This window comes from Cyprinodon tularosa, unplaced genomic scaffold (assembly GCF_016077235.1).
Source record: "Cyprinodon tularosa strain WSP-4 unplaced genomic scaffold, ASM1607723v1 ctg1396, whole genome shotgun sequence".
Taxonomy (NCBI): Eukaryota; Metazoa; Chordata; class Actinopteri; order Cyprinodontiformes; family Cyprinodontidae; genus Cyprinodon; species Cyprinodon tularosa.
In genome coordinates, this window is record NW_024038217.1 from 1 (window position 1) to 20,151 (window position 20,151).

General features: G+C 39.8%; 2 protein-coding genes across 2 annotated transcripts; one reads left to right on the forward strand and one right to left on the reverse strand.

Moving 5' to 3' along the window:
- Positions 1-3,813: 3,813 nt before the first annotated feature.
- LOC119778828 (GTPase IMAP family member 9-like) lies at positions 3,814-11,374 on the reverse strand. The gene is made up of 2 exons (XM_038278214.1): positions 11,295-11,374; positions 3,814-5,082 (listed from the first exon to the last, which is right to left on the reverse strand). Exons 1-2 carry the CDS (start codon positions 11,299-11,301, stop codon positions 4,169-4,171), a joined length of 921 nt encoding a protein of 306 aa, XP_038134142.1. The 5' UTR covers positions 11,302-11,374; the 3' UTR covers positions 3,814-4,168.
- Positions 11,375-15,121: 3,747 nt separating this feature from the next.
- On the forward strand, positions 15,122-16,833 carry LOC119778826. The gene is made up of 2 exons (XM_038278212.1): positions 15,122-16,018; positions 16,295-16,833. Exons 1-2 carry the CDS (start codon positions 15,122-15,124, stop codon positions 16,802-16,804), a joined length of 1,407 nt encoding a protein of 468 aa, XP_038134140.1. The 3' UTR covers positions 16,805-16,833.
- The last annotated feature ends 3,318 nt before the right edge of the window (positions 16,834-20,151 follow it).

Sequence of the window (20,151 nt, forward strand, 5' to 3'; positions counted from 1 at the left end):
TTGAGTAATCCCACTGCGAAAACTATTATTTGTTTTAGTCGCGTTTTAGTCATTACTATATGTGATAGTTTTGGTCAGTTTTAGTCGACTAAAACTCAAAAAGGTTTTAGTCTAGCTTTAGTCAGTTTTATCTTTAAAAAAAAGTTAACCTTAAAAATTTTGAATAACAAAATTCTTCCAAAATTCTTTACCAGACTGACAACTCTTGCATAGATGCTACAATTGCTGGGTATAGAATGCTGCTGTGAAGTTCATCCTTGGTGTTGGGCAGAAAACTTTTATTTATAGAATTCAAATGCATTTTTTTTTATTATCCAAAAGTGTCTAGCAAAAGCTGTGAAAATTGCAAATCTAATTCAACACATCATATTGGTTAATATAGCAAACAGACAAGCTAACAAAATGTACAATAAAATAATGGTTTTAGACATCATCTACTATGAATTAAGTATTGCACACAGATCATTAAAATCTACATTGCTCCAAAATAGAAAATAACAAATACACTACTTAAAAAAAAACTTAAAGGAACACTTTGTAATCAGAGTATAGCATCAAGTAATTTAAACTTCTTATCATCCTTAATTTATAATCCATTATAAATGTGAAAACTGATTAAGATGAATAATCACAATTCAGACATAGGCCTTTGTGACAAAGTACACACCAACAGACAGCAGGAGTGGGATTCGATCCCCAGAATCCCAGGTGAATGTCAGGCACCTACTGTAGTTGGCGAAAGGTAATATGCCACATGATCAGTCAGAGTGACAGGACCCCACACTGTCATACCCCTTTTACGTCTTTGATACCTTCAGCCATTTCAACCTGGAAAGAATCAGCAATAGGGATTTTTATTGACATGAAGACGATTGACTTTGGTGCTCATGCCCTTGCTGAAGATGTAGCCATAGAGAACTATGATTTCATGCTTGAGCAGATTAATTACAATAGGTACATCTTCCTTGGGGCCTGATGCTGGAATGGAGACCGAAGGAGGAAGGAAACCAGATGAAAACAAGGATATGATGGAAATGGGGTGGAGAGTTACAGGTTGTTGGAAGCAGACATGGAAGTAGAGGCTTTAACAGCAGAGTCCCAGACGATGATTGGGCAAAGCAGAGGAATAGCGTGGGGCTGATGGGGTTGCAGTAGGAGGACATCAGATGAATAGATAAGAAGTGAGGCAGAAGTTTTCCATTTTGTACTTTGAAATTTTGAAGCACAGTCAAATGCATGCATCTCAAATGTGAAGCACAATACGACATTTTGGATTAACCAATCTATCTTCAAGCATCACATGATAAACATTACCAAGACTTCTATCATGCAGTTCACTTGCACATACTAGGTTTACAACGTAAGCCCGAGTGTTATAAAAACACCAACATAAAACAATACAACATGGAGGCAGACAGGCAGTTCTTCAAGAATTAATACATGAAAGCTCAGCGCTGTGTAAGCATTCACTGCCAGTCTAGGTGGCAAGAGGGCAAATGGAATGATATAAACAAATGCAAAACCCCATCATGCACCGCAACAGATTTTTGCAAAATATTCAAACATAAATTCGTTAAATATAAGAGGAAAATCGTAGTTTGGTTTAAAGAAGTTAGTTTTATTATGATTGAGTTTGTTGCAAGGATTTTACAGTTTGAAGAAATAGAAAATGACACCATATGCCAACCGTCACCAAGATGTGCCAACAAGACCTCCCTCATCCTTAGCCCCATCATAAATTTTTTTTTTTGAAATAGTCGAAAAATTTAGCTTTCAATTATGGCTGTTTTTTTTTAAAGATTACTTTATACTTTTATACTTTAAGTAGTTTTTTGAGCACCACTGGCCAAGTCGCACCACCAGATTTCTAAACATTTTCCCTGTGTTGGTTCGCTGAAAGACACCTAGACATTTAATTAGGTTCTGTGTGTTCCAGGGCATTAAGTTACAAAAAGGTATTGCTGCAATGTTTCTTTTATGGAAGAATTGTTATTGCCCTGCTATTCATTTAGAGTTTTTCTTTATTTCTTGTAGTTGCTAACCTCATATATATTTATAAAAGGGCAGGATTGTGATTGGTTTTCTTCACAGCCCTCATTTTCATTTAAAAATAAAAGAGCAGACATTTACTGCTAAAACAAGAAAAAGTTGTAACCACAAATGTCAGTTAAATACTGTAAGAAAATAGTTGTTTTTGAAAGAAAAAATAAAGATGCAAATTATACCTGGAAAAATGTTTTTGCATGTTTTTTTTAATTGTATTTTTCACTTACCAGTTCAAGATAATGATGATTCCATAGATATAATAGCGACCTTTAAGCTATACCGTCTCAGTGAAGGAGATGAAAACACAAGGAGAAACAAGAAAGCACGCAAATTATTAAACTTATTTTAATTAATCATGTGATTAGAATTTATTGTGCGATTAATTTATTATTGCAAAAGGCCTACTTTAGACTTGAGACTTGATTTGGACCTGCAAAAAATGACTTGTGAACATGTCTACTGCATGCATCATTTAGGTAGTTAACATGGTATTACTTTTTTAACTAATTGGTTACTTATTGTCAGATGCTTCGGCTGGAGAGGGAGAGGAAATCAGAATCAGATACTTTAATAATCCCAGAAGGAAATGACTTTGATGGGACCAGTATGATTTAACGAGGGCCGGCCCTCGCACACTGAAATTAGGACCGGCCCAACGGGTAAATGCCTGGTAACACAGATTACCAGTCTGAGACTGGGTATGTCTTCCCACCAAAAGGAACTATAGCTAAGACAAGGCTGAAGGTGAAAGCTACATATGAGCTAAAGTTTGAACTGATAGATGAGAAGACCTGAGCATATGAGGATTGCATTAACACACTATCTATCTGGTCCTTGTAAATAAACTCTTAACATTGACACCTCTGTTCCTTCAGGTCCGTTCTACATGGAGACAAGATTAGGTGTCACTGCAAAAATATTGGGTTATTCAAACTGTGTATCCACACAGAACCGGTGTTTTAGAAGAACATAAAGGATCATTTTTGATACCAGGGCCCAGAATGGAAAAATGAGGGAACGCCAGTTTCCTGTTCAGTGTGTTAGAATATGCCACACATCTATTTATTTAACAATGATATTGCAGCTCAATCGAACCACTGTAACAAATTTATGCCTCTTCAAGAGAGTTCTCAGCAGTTTTATGAGCAAAGCTGCCTCCTCTTCTCCAGTGAACATGTTAAATAAAAGATGGACATTGGTTCTCAATGTCCAAAACTTCATCATGGTTTATGGCCTAACATAGGACATAGAGTACACTACATTACATCTTTAGACCATTCACTGGGTTATAGCAATATGAAAATGAAAAGCTATCTGCAAGTACAGTGGAAACGGTATGCATTTATTTATGACTGTTGAACAGGAAACTATTTTTTCTCTTTGTGTTGTGTAACATGATATAAGACAATAGGTTGGGCTAAGATGAACATAAAAAATCTAGTTAAAAAGGATTTTCCATTTTATTTTGATGAAAATTATAAACTACATAAAAGTCCAGTGATACATTGTTACAGTAATCTATTATGAAAGTGTACCTAAGACTTCGGCACCCTGTTGTAGTAAAACATTATTCACCTATGCTACATCAGTTGAATAAAGGGAGATCAGTGGTAATCATTTAGTCTGCACTTTATTTGGTATTTGCAAAGACAAGAGCAAGAAAATCATAACAGCCACACCTCAAGTGCTCAGTCCTGTTCTGACTCAGACAAAGCTTTCTATTTATTGTGAATTAATGCAAAAGCTGCGAAGGTCTTAAAACTGGTCAGTTTAAGCAAACAGAAAAAAGCTCAATAATTTTATTTACCCCACATCACATCAGAGATAAGGCATTTAAGATTTAATTAACATCGTGTGCTGAAAACACTCTTCACTGCTAATTAATAACTTGGACAAACAGCCTCATGGTATCAAACTCAAGCAAAAATTCAAACACCTCAAAAAGAATAAAATGAGAATTACACATTGATATTACTGTATTTCTCTAAAGGTTTGTTTGGTTTAAAGTTTGTTCTTCATCTGCCGCTATAGCTCTTCTGAAGAAAAATGACTAAAACATAAAAATGATAAAATATTTACAGTACTCTGGATCTTGACTCTAGATCTCAGTTGTAAGTGTCTTTTATTTGACAACAGCATTCAACATTAGTAAATTACTTCCTATCTTAATAATTTGCTCAGTTGTTTCCAGCACAGCTTCCTTTGGTGTTGCACATGTGGAAGCTACAGCTCCTCCTGTTATACCTCCAATTACTGCTCCACCCACTGCTCCTACTGCTGCTGAAGTAAATCCAGAGTGTACAAGTTTTGTAAGCACAAAAGCACCTAAAAATGCTCCCAGCAATGCTCCCACTGTGACTCCTGCTGAAATAATCAAAATGTTTCCCCAGCCCCCCCCCTTTTTCTTTTCTTCCCCCACTAACTCAAGAAGCATATTGGTGTAGGAGCCCTGGCTGTTTTTCATTGTTTTTATTGTGTTGAGAAGCTGCTCCACCTGAAACTTGTTACTCCTGTAACCTTCCTGCTTTTCTTTCCAGTATTTGTTATCAACAACGTGGCATCTGCCGCCACACCTCTCTACTAGCCTTTTCAGATCAGAATCCTTTTCAACAAAATCCTCAATTGTCATCTCATCTTCCAGTTGGTCTCCATGCGTAAACACAACCACAGCGTGTTTCAGAGCCTCCTTTGAGAAAAACTGCTCTATTTTCTTGATGATTTCCTTCTCCTGTTTTGAGTATCGATCCACTCTCAGCACGATAATAAAGGCATCAATCTTGGGTGCACACAGTTTGACACTGTGTATTATCTCACGCTTCAGTGTTTCTTCATCCATGGTGGTGCCAAAGAGGCCAGGAGTGTCGATCACTTTGATAGGTACCCCATTGATGTATTTTCCCTCTGCTTGGCCCAAATCTGTTTCAGATGTAGGAGATGTTTTTCCTTTAAACAGACTGTCTCCCAGGATGGTATTTCCCAGGCTGCTCTTCCCAATACCAGTTTTTCCCAGCAGGAAAATATTGATTTCATTTGGTCCTAAAAAAACAAACATGTTATTTTTATTTACATGAATGATGGTTATTACATAACAAATATTAAACCAATTTACAGATTTATAAATTTTCTATTAAAACATTTCAATGGGGACACTCTATCACAATAAGTTCTTGTGAGAATTATTATAAAGATGCAAATAATAATATTTTAATTTAATAATTCAAATAAGCAAATGGATCAGCATTAACTTATAGAAACAATTTGTTATTTGACCAACTGAAAGACAAGGTAGTGTAAACCAAACTCATACAGGATAAAAACACCTTATTACCGAGTTATGGCTTATAAAACCAGAATGATTGTATGTTTGCTATGAAGCAGATGCTAATTTAAGGGGGATGCTATTTTAATTTAAATAAACATAGTATTTATAAGATATATATGAAATACATTTCTGATGCTTTCAAAAGATGTTATCTAACATTAGCTTGAGAATATAAACATTTAGTGATTGGTAAATCAGACCTGTGAGCCTTGCAAAACATTCTATTATTTTATATAAAAACTGGACTTATCTAAGTTTAGAAAATGTTTGACATTTTTACACTATACAAACAATAAAACATGTGAATTTTTTATAATATATAAAATTAAGGTTAGCACTTTGTGGATGTGTTGTTGCTTACTAACATGCCATTGATGAGGGGATTTATTTGTGTAAGAGCTTCAATTAAAAACGTAAGTATTTCTAAAGTTTCTGGTATTTTGGAAATTCAGGTCTTTGAGGCAAGTTATAAAAATCTATCTGGATGTAAAAAAGTATGACAGGTTTGTTCAAATTTCCCGACGTATGCCAGCGTATGCTCATACGTGGCCCATAATTTACAGGTAAGTTACCTGATAGTTGATATATGTTAAGTTTAAGTTATTCATCAGTTGTAGTGTCCAGCTAATCCAAAACCTATGAGTACCCTGTGTATAACTTATGCGTAACTTATCAAGAACTTATCTCCACAGCATATCAAATTATTTGACGTGTTCCAGACGACCAATGAACGGGTTTCTAATTACCAGCTACTGTTATCTTATAATGGTGTATTAGCAGCTTTTTGGTGTAAAAGGGGCCTCACCTCCAGACTTCATCCCCACCTCCTTTCCTTCTCTTTCTTTTATCTTTTTATTTCTTCTTTTTTTTTTTTTTTGGTGGGCGGTAAGCAGCAGCTAGGTTAATACCGCAATCAAATATATCTTTTAATGCACCTCCGGGTGCATTGCTGCCCCCTCAGGACACTTGCTTGTGCATCATTTAATGGGCATTACACTGCCGTGCATTATGCATAATTTGTCGTTGGAGATAAGTTCTGGACTCATTATGTATGCGCTATGTCTATCCCCAAAATTTAAAAAAATACATAGAAAGTTCAGCTTATGCCAGCGTTTGGACATTGGGCATAAATCAGCAAAGTGTGACAGGACCCTTAGTCTCAGTGTTAATCAGCTACAAGTTATTATTGTTGTAAAATAGCTCCCGGCACCTTGAAAGGGGGTGCTCAGGCTTAAGGGGTTAATGGACATATAGAGAAAAAATAAATATAATATAAGTGATGAAAATGAAAAAATGCATAAATAAAAACAATAAATAGGTTATAAATAAACAAAGGGGATGGGAGTTTTAGCCGTCACTGGCAGAAATGTCTGAAATAATCAAATATGATCTAAAAGCGGGCTCCATGTCATTTTAATTAAGTGGAAAATAGAAATGCTCTCTGTTCCTAGTGCTGAATACTGGGGAAGAGTCTGAAACCAGAGCCCAAACAAAATTAATTGATAACAGATACTTTTTAAACTGTTCAAACACTGTGAAATAAATACAGACAGTATGATTATTATTTAATTTTTTTCTGATTAATTTCTTCCTCTTTAATGGTTTTCCATCATAATAGAATCCTAATTAATCAAAGACACAGCTGTTTGCCTCTTTCCCCAAACACCTACTTATCTATTTGTTGTGCAGGTGGCGTGACTGATAAACAGCTGCTGCTGCTCTTAACTTTACAATTTCTAAATTGCTCTTTTTATCCAAAGTTTGGGAGAAACTGGTTCACATACAGCTCAACAGTGACCTTAATGAACATTGCATTTTAGAAAAATTTCAGTCCTGCTTTAAATCTGGGCAAGGCACTGAAACGGCACTTATTAGAGAATTGAATGACCTAAATGAAACCAATGTGAAAACAATCACCAATATTTTATAGAATTTAATTAGTATGCTGGTTCAAATGAAGCTATTCTTTTCAATATATAGAAAGCAGAGGTGTCAAGTAACAAAGTACAAATACTTCGTTGCTGTACTTAAGTACACTTTTTAGGTAGCAATACTTTACTCCAATACTTATTTTTTCTCCTACTTCTGACTTCTACTCCTTACAACAGTACTTTTTATTCCTTACATTTTTTAAACAAACGTTACTCGTTACCAGTGTTAATTTCGTCAGCTTTTTAAAATGTAGTCTTAGTCTTAGTCACAATGACAAAAATCAATTTTAGTCTTAGTAATATTTAGCCATTGCCTTCCCAATTTAGTTTTAGTCTTAGTCTAAATGACGAAAATCAATTTTAGTCTTAGTCCAGTTTTAGTCAACACTGTAAGTAATAGAACTTCTCCACACACTGCTTGTTTTTAACATATATATCACACTGTACAGAATAAAACTTCACCACACACTGCTTCTCTTTTTCTCTATTTTATTTATATAACACTGTGCAGAATAGAACTTCACACAATGATTCTCTTTTTAACATATATCACACTGTAAACATTAAAACCTTTTGTCATCTTGTTTCATCATATCCATAAAGTCTTCATCCTCAATGGTCCCTGCAGTGAGGCCAGAACGCCCAATCCACTTTGCCATTGAGTTCTTCAGGGCTTTCTGCTCTTTGGCGTCAGGGGTGGGGGTGCATCTCTGCAACAGACTTTCCTTCCTACCCCAACCTCTGATTTGGCTGTGGTGTCACTGTGTCAGGTATCTAGTTGGGAGGAAGAAAGTTAAACAATTAATATCCAGTTTATCAGTAGAACATCTTTCTTCTATGACAGAAAAACAGACAGACACAGGCACAGGAAGAAACACACACATACAGCCAGATGCATGCACACCCGCACACACACATATACATTTACATGCATGCACCCATGCACACACTAACACAGCCGTTCCCGCTACTACAGGCCCACCCGTTCCTTACCGTCTTCCATATGTCAGCTGTTGGCTCCTCAGATGTCGCTTGATTTTCGCTGTGTTCTTCCCTGCCAATTTGAAGCTGCAGACTCTTTGGTGGCATCCTTCCTCGGGTGTTTTCCTTTGCGTTGATTGATTTGGCTCCATACATCCAGGCGTTGTTTAACAAACCGCACACCAGTATCCGCAATGACTGCGAAGTTGAGCTATGAGTATATGCCCTCTGCTACTACCGACTGAGGGGCACGAGGCACTGTGGGACAGGCGCCGTGTAGGGACAAACGGCGCAACAACGCATAATCTTCTATGACGCCCAAGAAACACTTATATTAACAATTACAAATTAATCATAAACAATCATAAACAATTACATTACATTTCTTAATGTCCATTAGTCAATGGATCGTAAACTTCGTCTGTTGTAGTCTCGTTGATGAAAATCATTTTTTGTTTTCGTCATATTTTCATTTTCTGGAATCTATTTTTTTGTTATCATCTCGTCATAGTCACGGGAAAAAGGGGCGTTGACGAAATATTTTCGTCATCGTCATGGTTGACGAAATTAACACTGCTCGTTACTCTTGGCTTCAGTTTAATGCAGAGGTCATGGATAAGCGGACCGCGTTCCAGATCCGGACCCACCTGCTGGCTAATCCGGACACAACCAGATTTAAAACATTTACAAATTACCACATATTGTCTGACAACAGCGTCTGGACTTCACTTGCGCCGCTTCTCCTGTTACCCCGAAATCCCACATCCTCCGTCTCCACCCCACAGCGCTCCAGACCTCCTGCGCAAAGGAAAGCCAACAACCTCCGATGTTCCTCCCGTATTGCTGTGATCCGACTTATCCTCTGAGCTTTAAGAGCAGTGTTGCCAACTCCTCAGTAAGGAAAGTAGCTATTGGCTGTGCCATAAGTCGCTAGAAGTCGTTGTATTGATGTCAGTTCCTAATTTGCATAATGTGCCACATAATGTGATGTGCATGTTATTGAAACTGTGGGAGATATTACATTGTTAGAAAGAGACAATTTGAGTAAAAACACTCAGAATGTGCCTCCTCACAAAAAGACATGGCAGGTTCAGCAACTGAGGGAGCTCACTCCAGCAGGATCAACCTATGCCGTCAATCCTGGCGCATGCGTGTGGTTCTATTGCAGTCTGGATGCTGAGGGTAAACATGCTGTGGCTCTGACTGCACCACTGAGAGGGACTCCTGCGGAAGCGGGAGAACAGGGTTGGGATGGGGGAGGCCCCCCACGGCAGCACCTGCCGCTGGAGGACAAGAGTAGGAACGATACGTGCTTTCATGTAAGAGTCTCCAAAAGCCGCCAGTGACACCAGAAAAGTCGCTAGATTTGTCTCTAGTCACTTTTTTAAAAAAAAGTGTCACTGGAGGGGTCTGAAAAGTCGCTAAATATAGCGACAAAGTTGCTGAGTTGGCAACACTGTTTAAGAGAGCATGCACAATATTATCATTAAATTCGTAGTAGCAAAACATGCAGAAATTCTACGCTTAATTTAAAATAACGCATTAGAAAAATCTCCATCAGCATCCAGCATATGTGCGGATGCTGATGGAGATGAGAAATTTGCTATAAGAATTATGCTGTAATTTGTTTGGTGCGATTGCAATAGTGGATCATCTTGACCATCTTGACCTGGCTGGACCAGAGCAGAGCCTGAACATTTTGAGTATGGCTCATCGTACTACTGTGAAGCAGGATTCTCCACCATGAACAGAATCAAAAATAAATATAGATCCAGGCTCAAAATGAGCACCTTGCTATGAGCTTGAGAATGGCTTTGTCTCCATTTAAACCCAGGTTTAAAGCCTTGCAGGTCAGCCTAAAGCCCACTGATCTCATTTAGCCATAAAAAAACAAAAAAAAAAAAACAAACAAACAGTGAGTTCAGATGTTTCATAAAATATGTGAATCAGGAAATTGTCTATATACCAAACTGAAAGAATGTTGTTCTCTACTTCAAAGAACCCTTTGGATTTTAAAATGGAAAAATTTTCTATGTTTTTGTCTTTTTTTTATTTAAAAATTCAATGTATAACATGAATGCATAAACACCTCATTTTATTTCAGTGTTAAATTCTGTTTAAAGTAACAGATAATTAAAAATGTCTCCGGACCTTTACTGGTTGATGATTTTCTTTATTTGGACCCTGCTGATTTTATCCCTGGTTTAACTTTTATAAATACTTATTTCACGTCATCTGTGCCATCCAATATAGATCATTGGCTCCATCCACATCTAGTGAAAACTAGTGTAATTGGATGAGTCATATAACAAACACTCATTGGTTAGCTAAAGGAAATCATCAGAAGCAAGCAGGTGTTCTTCAAACTGCAAACTTGAATTGTCTATGCCATGCTACAATGTAGGATTCAGAAAAAGATGTTGAAATGTCTGAAAGGTCGGACACAGGCGAGAGAGTATCGGGAGACGGAGACCAACAAGACCTCCCTCATCCTTCGCCCTATCTCAGAGAATATTTTTAAATAGTCGTAAAATTGAGCTTTCAATTCATATAGTGGCATCTGGCTGTTTTTTTTTAAAGGTTACTTTATATTTTATACTTTAAGTAGTTTTTGGGGCACATACTTTTTCACTTTTACTTGAGTAAAGAGGTCAAGTTGATACTTCAACTTTTACCAGAGTGTTTTTAAACTGCAGTATCTATACTTCTACTTAAGTAACAAATGTGTGTTCTTTTGAATCCACTGATAGAAAAACATGACAAAAATAGTATGTTTTTATGAATTACTTGAAAAATGTTTTAACAAGCCTAAGAATACCAAACATAGCTAGATAATACTTGTCTCCCACAGAATGTTAATAAAATATTATGATAGTTAAAGGTGGTAGGAGTTAAAGACAATAGAATCTGACAATACACAGAAAAATGAAGGAAAATATCAATGTCAGTGTTAAAAACAAGTACTGTTGCTGTATGTGTATTGGAACAGACTAAATAAATGTCAAGTATCTTACCTGCCATGATGAAGAGAAGCTCAAAAAGGTGCAGACTGTGTAGTCAGTTTTTAAAATGTTAGTCCTTTATCTATTGCTCTCTCAACTAATACGTGCTAAGCAGTTTCACTTTTGTTCTTGGGTTCATAGCCACTTCCTTTAACCAAATGTGTTTCCACAACAACTTTGGGTTGTTAGGCGGGGATGTCTGTTACAGAGCAAGAAAGAACATGTAGTTGTTCTGGCACATATTTGACAGGTTTGTTGTCAGCTTGGTTTAAGATAAAATTGGTCTCATTACTGCTTTTACTAATGATAGGTAGATGAAGGCTCATAAGGCGTCCCGCCAGATTCCCTAAACTGTACAGTATTGATAGGGTCTTGGTCATAGACATATTTATAAATATACCCTGCATTGACCTCTATTGCCAATTGAAGTTCTCAACGCATATTAAGATTTCATACAAATATTTTGCATAAAACAGAGCCACTCAAATATTTAAGAATTTTTTTAACTTATTACAGTATAAATACCATACACACACAAAAAAGAAAGTTATAATGGAGAAAAAAGGTAATACAATGACAGACAAATACGTGCAAGAAGCAACAAAAAAAGGTTTTATCCAGGCACAGATCTAGGATTCCAGTAGATCAGGGGTTTAGCCCTGATGGGGAAGATGAGTGTAGACTTTCTGGTAAATCATGTTCTATTGTAAAATATGACAGATTACTGGATTAAGGAAATGTCTGGTATACTACGCTATCACACAACAATTTTTGAGAATTTGGAAACAGTTACTCTTTATTTCCCAAAGATATGGGAGGATGAGAGGAGAGAATGTATATTTAAGCTGCCTGAAATAATGTCTTACCTTTCCATAACACTGGATGAAATTGATTTACCTGCACATCTTTAACTGTGCTTATTCCTCTCTTTATCAACAACATATTCTGTCATTTTGGTAGCATTTAGTCCTTATTTGCCAAAGTTATGAGAGGGGAACCATATATTTCAGCTCTCTGAAATAATCAGTTGCCGCTCCATAAAATAGGAGCAAATTAATTTACCTGCAAATATTAAAATGTGTTTTTTTCCTCTCACCATCAACAACAAACCCTGTGGATTTGGTGATATTTTATCATTATTTGCCAGTGGTGTCAAGAGTACACAAATTTGTTACTTAAGTAGAAGTATAGATACTGCAGTTTGAAAACACTCTGGTGAAAGTTAAAGTATCAACTTGACCTCTTTACTCAAGTAAAAGTGAAAAATTATGTGCTCCAAAAACTACTTAAAGTATAAAAGTATAAAGTAACCTTTAAAAAAACAGCCAGATGCCACTATAGGAATTGAAAGCTCAATTATTCAACTATTTCAAAAAAATTTAGACATTTTAACATCTTTTTCTGAATTCACGTTTGCAGTTTGAAGAACACCTGCTTGCTTCTGAGGATTTCCTTTAGCGCCGTCAGCACTAATTTGACGAATAGCTAACCAATGAGTGTTTGCATTATATGACTCATCCAATTACACTAGTTTTCACTAGATGTGGATGGCACAGATTATCTGCATTGGATGGCGCATATGACATGAAATAAATATTTATAAACATTAAACCGAAGCCAAGAGTAACGAGTGACGTTTGTTTTAAAAATGTAAGGAATAGAAAGTACAGATACTTGTGTGAAAATGTAATGAGTAGAAGTCGGAAGTAGGAAAAAAAATAAGTAATTGTCATGATCGGTACACGAATGTGACCCAATTATGCAGAACACCACGACACAGGAAACAGATGAAAAGTTAACAGAGTTTATTGAATACAATCTAAAGATAGAATGTTCTGGTTCTGGTCCTGGGCAAACGGGTTCACCGGAGTCTGTGAGGAAGACAGTTAGTTAGCTGGGCTCTTAGCGGTTTGTCCTTTGATAGTCTCTGGTTTGTACCTTGTGGGTCCTTGAATGGATCTTGGAGAGGAAGGTTGTTGGAACTGGAGAGAGTCTGATTAGCTGAGTCCGTTAGCTGCTTCAGCGTCTTGCTTCTAGAAAGGTTGCTGACCTTGACTTTGGATTTCCAGCTCTTGGTCCAGAGCCGCAAGAGAATCCAGGGGAAGTCTTCAGGTTTGGCTCTGAGGGCAGGCTCGGTGGGTTAAGCTCTTCCAGAGCTTCACGAAGGAAGATCAGGTTTTCCTGGAAAGACAGAGACAAGATTAGGATCCTTTCAGGATCTCAGAGCAAGCAAAGTTCTCAGAGGTTCTGGGCTTAGGTGCTAACCAACTGGCTCAACACTGCGGCGTTGAGGCAAGGTCTGAAGACAGCTTAAGTAGTGGGTCCTCCTGATGATGGTAACGAGCAGCAGCTGTGCAGAGGGCTCTGCTCAGGAGGATCCACGGCGGACTCTGCTGGAGAAGAGAGGTACTTCTCCAGCCTCCAACAGTACCCCCCCTCAACGACCGCCCCTTGGCGGTCCGGAGGAAGTAGATGGGCAGGAACGCTCGTACTCCTCGATCAGGGAAGGATCGAGGATGTAAGAGCCGGGAACCCACTGACGGTCTTCAGGTCCGTAGCCCTCCCAGTCGACGAGGTACTGCCAGCCGCGACCTCGCCGACGGGAGTCCACGATGCGACGGACGGTAAATGCAGGATGACCATCGACTTCCAGGGCGGGTGGAGGGGAGTCGGATGGCGGGCACAGAGGGCTAGAGACTACGGGCTTGACCTGAGATACATGAAAGGTGGGATGGATGCGTAGACTCGGAGGTAGCTGGAGACGGACTGCGGAGGGACTGATGACCTGGGAAACCTTAAACGGACCGATGAATCTGGGAGACAGTTTCCGAGACATTCCCTTGAGGGGAATGTCCCGGGTAGACAGCCATACCTCCTGTCCGATGGTGTACTCAGGAGCGGGACGTCTCTTAGAGTCGGCAAAACGTTTGGTGGTTTCTGATGATCTGTTGAGGGTAGTGATGGTTTCCTTCCAAATCCTTTGACAGCGGCGGATGTGTTGGTTGATGGTCCTGACAGATATCTCCTTTTCATCTGCGGGAAAAAGTGGTGGTTGGTATCCATGACCAGTGTTGCCGGTAACGCGTTACTTAGTAACGCATTACTGTAGTCGGACTACTTTTTTCAATAACGAGTAATCTAACGCAACTACTATTCCAAAACTAGTAGTCAGATTAAAGTTACTTTTATAAAACACCATGCGTTACTACTGCGCGGGTTATTTAGGTCTAATATACATTTTTTCTTTTCTTTTTTTTTTTTGTCTATCTACGAGGTACGTCATATCTGTTCCGCGGCGCCAAAATCAAATCAAAGATTCTATCTCGTCAGATCAGATGTGATGTGAACAATGAACATGGAAGGAGAGAAGTCCGCCTTTAGCAGCTGGAAATACAGGCATTATTTTGATTTTATTTCGGTTAAGGATGACAACATTAAGGTCCGTTGTACACTTTGCGCTGGTGACAGAGTGTTGTCTACATTCAAAAACACGACATCAAACCTAAAAAAACATCTGGAGAAACAGCACAGCACAACGAAGCTAACGGAGCAAGTCCCACCCGCAAAAGACACAGGTGAAGGAGGTCCCAGACCCAGCAAGCAGAGGAAGCTGGATTTCGGTGTAAAACCAGTAAGTGGGGCGGAGTTGAACAGGATGGTTGGGCATTATGTGGTCGAGGAAATGCTGCCTGTGAATACTGTGGACTCACCATCGTTTCGAGCCATCATATCTAAGATCCCTACCAGTAATGATACCGAGCTGCCTCACAGAACATGCTTTTCTAGTTACCTGGACAAACAATATGAAGCGATGGAAAAAAATCTGAAGGCTGCGCTACATGAGGTCGATTTTGTGTCAACAACAGCTGATATTTGGACAGCTAACAATAAAAGTTACATCGGGGGTGACATTACACTGGCTTAGTAAAGACACGTTAGAACGTAAAAAGGCCGCTTTAGCATGCAGAAGAGTGCGAGGGAGACACACGTATGACGTAATTGGACAAGAAATTGAAGACATCCACTCGGCGTATGGGATTGGGAACAAGGTGGTTGCAACAGTGACAGATAACGGCTCGAACTTTGTTAAGGCGTTTCGAGTTTACCAGGCTGTGTCTAGCGATGATGAGATGGAGGAAGAGCCAAACCCCGATGATGACGTCACGTTTTTACCTATGGCAGAACTCTTGTCAGCTGAGCATGAAAGTGATGCTGAGGCGCAGATTGTGCTTCCTCCACACCACAGGTGTGCTTCCCACACAATCAACCTAATTTCCACAAACGATGTGGAAAAATATTTAACATCTAATGCGGACATTAAGGTTGTTTACAGGAGCAGCACAGCAAAATGCTCAGCTCTTTGGACAAAAGCAAGTAGGTCCACCAGCGCATCAGAGGCAGTAGAGGAAGTCAGTAGAAGAAAGCTCCTGGTACCAACCTCCACAAGGTGGAACTCATTTTTTGATGCTTTGAAGAGGGTTACAGAAATCCCCATGAATGAGCTGAATACTCTGTGCACAAAGCTGGGAGTGAAATGCTTCAAAGAGAGAGAATACCAATTCCTTAATGAATACTGCACGGCCACAAAGCCCCTGACTGTGGCTCTGGACATTCTCCAAGCAGACTGTCCTTATGGAACTTTATTACCAACACTGGAAGTCCTGATGCAGAGGACCCTGGCTGTCAAAGATGCCCTTTCCACCATGACCGCAGGCCTTCCAGATGCTATAGTGCAGGTATGATCCACGTTTAAGCTATTCCACTTAACACTATACACATTCACAATGAGAGTCAAAATGCTCACTTATGCCAATATTATGTTCAACAGTGTGCTATTTAATAAAAAAAATAAATGAATTAATAAATAAATAAATAAATAAATACACATACACAAACAAATGGGATATTTACATCACAGCACAAAAGAGAAAAAAATGAAAAGAGAAACAGAAACACAGACAGACAGGTTATTGCACGTATCCTAAACATAGCAATTTATTTTTATTTTTCAGGCGGTCAAGACCCGGTTTGGTGATCTCCTGCAAGACAGAGATGCCCTTCTAGCAGCTGTGAGCTGCCCAAAATTCAAACTCAGGTGGCTGAGAGATGCCGATAGGAGGGAGCAAGTCAAACAGCTTCTAACCGAAGAATGCCGCGCAACTGCTCCTCCAATACAGAGCTCTGCCAGTGTGGCCAACACAGTTGTCACCCAGGGTGAGATGGACTTCTTCAATTTTGAGGCAGAGCCAGAGGAGACCTACTCTGCAGAAAAGGAGGTCATGAACTACCTGAGCTCATCCCATGATCTGCAGATCCTGCATCAGTTTACAAACATCAAGAAGATCTTCATGAAGTATAACACTCCAACCCCATCCAGTGCTCCTGTGGAGCGTCTCTTCAGTCTGGAGGGTTTGGTACTCACGCCAAGAAGAAATAGACTGTCTGACCAGAGGTTTGAAAAGCTTCTGTTAATGAGGTACAATCAGTGGTTTACCTGCCCCACCCCACAGTTCCTTGCATAAATACAACTAAGTGAAGTCATGAATACAGATACAGGTTTGATTTTTTTTGTAAAACTCCTTGCTGCTCTAATGTGGGACAACTACAGGTTCATTAAAATGTTAAATATAACTTCAGTGTTACAGTAATTCATACAGATAAATTCAATCAGAGTTAAATGCATGGAGTCAAGAATGTCTATTGTATTTTGTTTTTGTTTAAAGAAGTGTTTGTGTCAAATTGAGCCAAGAAAAGCTACTTTATTTTTTATAGGAAGTATTTAAGTTGGATTTAAGGGAGTCAACAAAACCGTTTTATTTGTAATAAGTATTTCAGTTAAATATAGTGAAGAGTATTTTGATTTTTTTTTTAATATGGTTTTATTTCCCTAAAACCAATTTTTGCTGCTCTAATGTTAGACAACTACAGGTTCAATGTGATGTTCAATATAGGCCTACATGTTCATTCATTTATCCTGAAGGAGGGGGGGATATTAAGCCTATGTACTACTTTTATTTGTAAGAGTTTTTTGAAAAAGATATTTTAAGTAAAGTCAAGAAAGACTGTCTTTTATTTATTCTTCATTTAAAAAACAAGTAAGCCTATTTCCAGAAAATGTTTGCAAATGTTGGAGTCAATAAAGTGAGTATTGGCAGAACTGGTGGTCATTTTCATGTTATAGGGCTGGGCCGGGGATCTGCTGAAAGTAACTAAAAGTAATCTCATTTAGTTACTTTTAAAAGCAAGTAATCAGTAACTTAACTAAGTTACTTTTTAAAGAGGTAGTCAGTAGTCAGTAGTCGGATTACTGTTTCAAAGTAACTGTGGCAACACTGTCCATGACTGACCTGAAATGGTGACTGGCCGGTGGAAGCGGATCTCTGGGAGTTATGGGCGTACTCAATCCAAGGGAGATACTGGCTCCAGTCGGTGGGGTTGTTGGAAGTTAGGCAGCGGAGGGTGGATTCAAGGTGCTGGTTCATGCGCTCGGTCTGACCGTTGGATTGTGGATGATAACCTGAAGTCAAAGCAGACTTACAACCCAGAGCTGAACAGAAGGCTTTCCAAACTTGAGAGATAAATTGAGGACCACGGTCTGATAGGATTTCCTGGGGGATGCCATGTAATCTGAAGACGTGTTTCACGAGAAGCTGAGAAGTCTGGAACGCCGAGGGGAGCTTCCTGAGAGGGACTAAATGACAGGACTTGGAAAAACGGTCAACGATGGTGAGTATTGTGGACATACCTCGAGAGACGGGGAGACCAGTGACGAAATCTATGGCAATGTGGGACCATGGACGTGAAGGGATCGGAAGAGGTTGAAGCAGACCAGAGGGTGGCTGATGCGAGGCCTTGTTTCTAGCACAAATGGGGCAGGCCAGCACACATTCCTTTACATCCCTGTGGAGAGTGGGCCACCAGAAGCGTCTGGTGATGAGAGCGATGGTTCTACTGACTCCAGGGTGGGCCGAGAATTTGGCAGTGTGCATCCATTGAATGAGCCTGGACCTGACGGAAGACGGGACATAAGTTCTGTTAGCCGGACCGTTACCTGGGTCGGGTTCCGTGGCCAGGGCGGAGTTAATGAGATCGGAGATCTCCCAATTCACGACTCCCACAGTACAAGAGGCCGGGAGGACTGGCTCTGGTGTCTCGGGTTGATCGACGGAGTATAGGCGCGAGAGGGAGTCTGGTTTCACATTCTTTGATCCGGGTCTGTAGGAGATAACGAGATTAAATCTGGAGAAGAAAATGGACCACCTGGATTGACGAGGATTGGCCTGTTTGGCAGACTGGATGCTAGCAAGGTTCTTGTGGTCAGTCCAGACTAGAACCGGGTGCTCAGCTCCCTCTAACCAGTGTCTCCACTCCTCCAACGCCAACTTAATGGCTAATAGTTCTCGATCTCCAACACCGTAGTTCTGTTCTGCTGATGAGAGTCTGCGAGAGAAAAAAGCACATGGATGAATCTTTTGATCTGAGTCGAGTCTCTGGGAAAGGACGGCTCCGACGCCAGAATCCGAAGCATCAACCTCGAGGATGAACTGTTTAGAAAGGTCAGGCTGAATTAACACCGGTGCTCTGGAAAACAATGACTTCAGTTTGTCAAAAGCAGCCTGAGCTTCGGGAGTCCATTGAAAATTCCTCTTAACCGAAGTTAAAGAGGTCAGAGGTTGAGCCGTCTGGCTATAATTTCTAATGAAACGACGGTAAAAATTGGTGAACCCCAAAAACCTTTGAAGCTGTTTTCGAGTTTCAGGAATCGGCCAGTCCAATACCGCCTTTATCTTGTCCTCAGCAGGCTTAACCTGCCCGCCCTCGAGCACAAACCCCAAAAAGGTCACTGATGGTTGGTGGAATTCACATTTTTCTGCCTTGACGAATAACTTGTTCTCCAGTAGCCTCTGTAACACCAGGCGGACATGTTTCTTGTGATCAGTTAAGTTCCGTGAATAAATGAGTATGTCGTCTATATAGACAAAGACAAACACATTTAAAAAATCTCTGAGAACATCATTCACTAGTGCTTGAAAGCAGGCGGGGGCGTTTGTTAAACCAAAAGGCATCACCAGGTACTCGAACTGACCTAATGGTGTCTTGAAAGCAGTCTTCCATTCATCACCTTCTCTGATTCTGAGGAGATGATATGCGTTTCTCAGATCCAGTTTGGTGAAGACTGTTGCCCCCTGAACTGGTTCAAAAGCTGAGGCTAGGAGAGGTAGAGGGTACTTATTCTTTATAGTGATTTGGTTCAACCCTCTGTAGTCAATGCATGGTCTTAATGAACAATCCTTCTTGCCAACAAAAAAGAAACCAGCACCCAAAGGAGAAGAGGACGGACGAATAATTCCAGCAGCTAAAGACTCGTTAATATACTTCTCCATTGTCTCTCGTTCTGGTTTGGAGATGTTATATAAACGGCTGCTGGGTAACGGTGGTCCAGGTAACAACTCAATTGCACAGTCATATGGTCTATGTGGTGGAAGGGACGTAGCACTGACCTTACTGAAGACCGGGGCCAAGTCATGGTACTCAAAGGGAACTGAAGATAGGTCAGGAGAGTCCATCTCTCCCCCCCCTCTAGGAGGCCCCACCACGGGGGCTGCCGACCGAAGACAAGTCTCATGGCATGACGTAGACCATGCTTCCACGTGACGTTCAGTCCAATTAATGCGTGGATTGTGTTTCTCCAGCCATTCGAATCCGAGCACCAACGGGGAACATGCGGAGGGAATGACAAAAAATGTGATAGTTTCACGATGGTTACCTGAGAGGAGGAGCTCGAGGGGTTGAGTTTGATGAGTTACTTGGTGGAGATTTTTCCCATCAATGGCAGAGACACGGAGAGGTTGAGAAAGGGGAACAGTTT

Excerpts from the sequence above, each read along its gene's own strand:
- LOC119778826 (XM_038278212.1), top strand. The coding sequence starts at position 15,122 with ATGAGGTCGATTTTGTGTCAACAACAGCTGATATTTGGACAGCTAACA. Across the intron at positions 16,019-16,294 it reads TTCCAGATGCTATAGTGCAG|GCGGTCAAGACCCGGTTTGG; the intron begins GTATGATCCACG and ends TTTATTTTTCAG.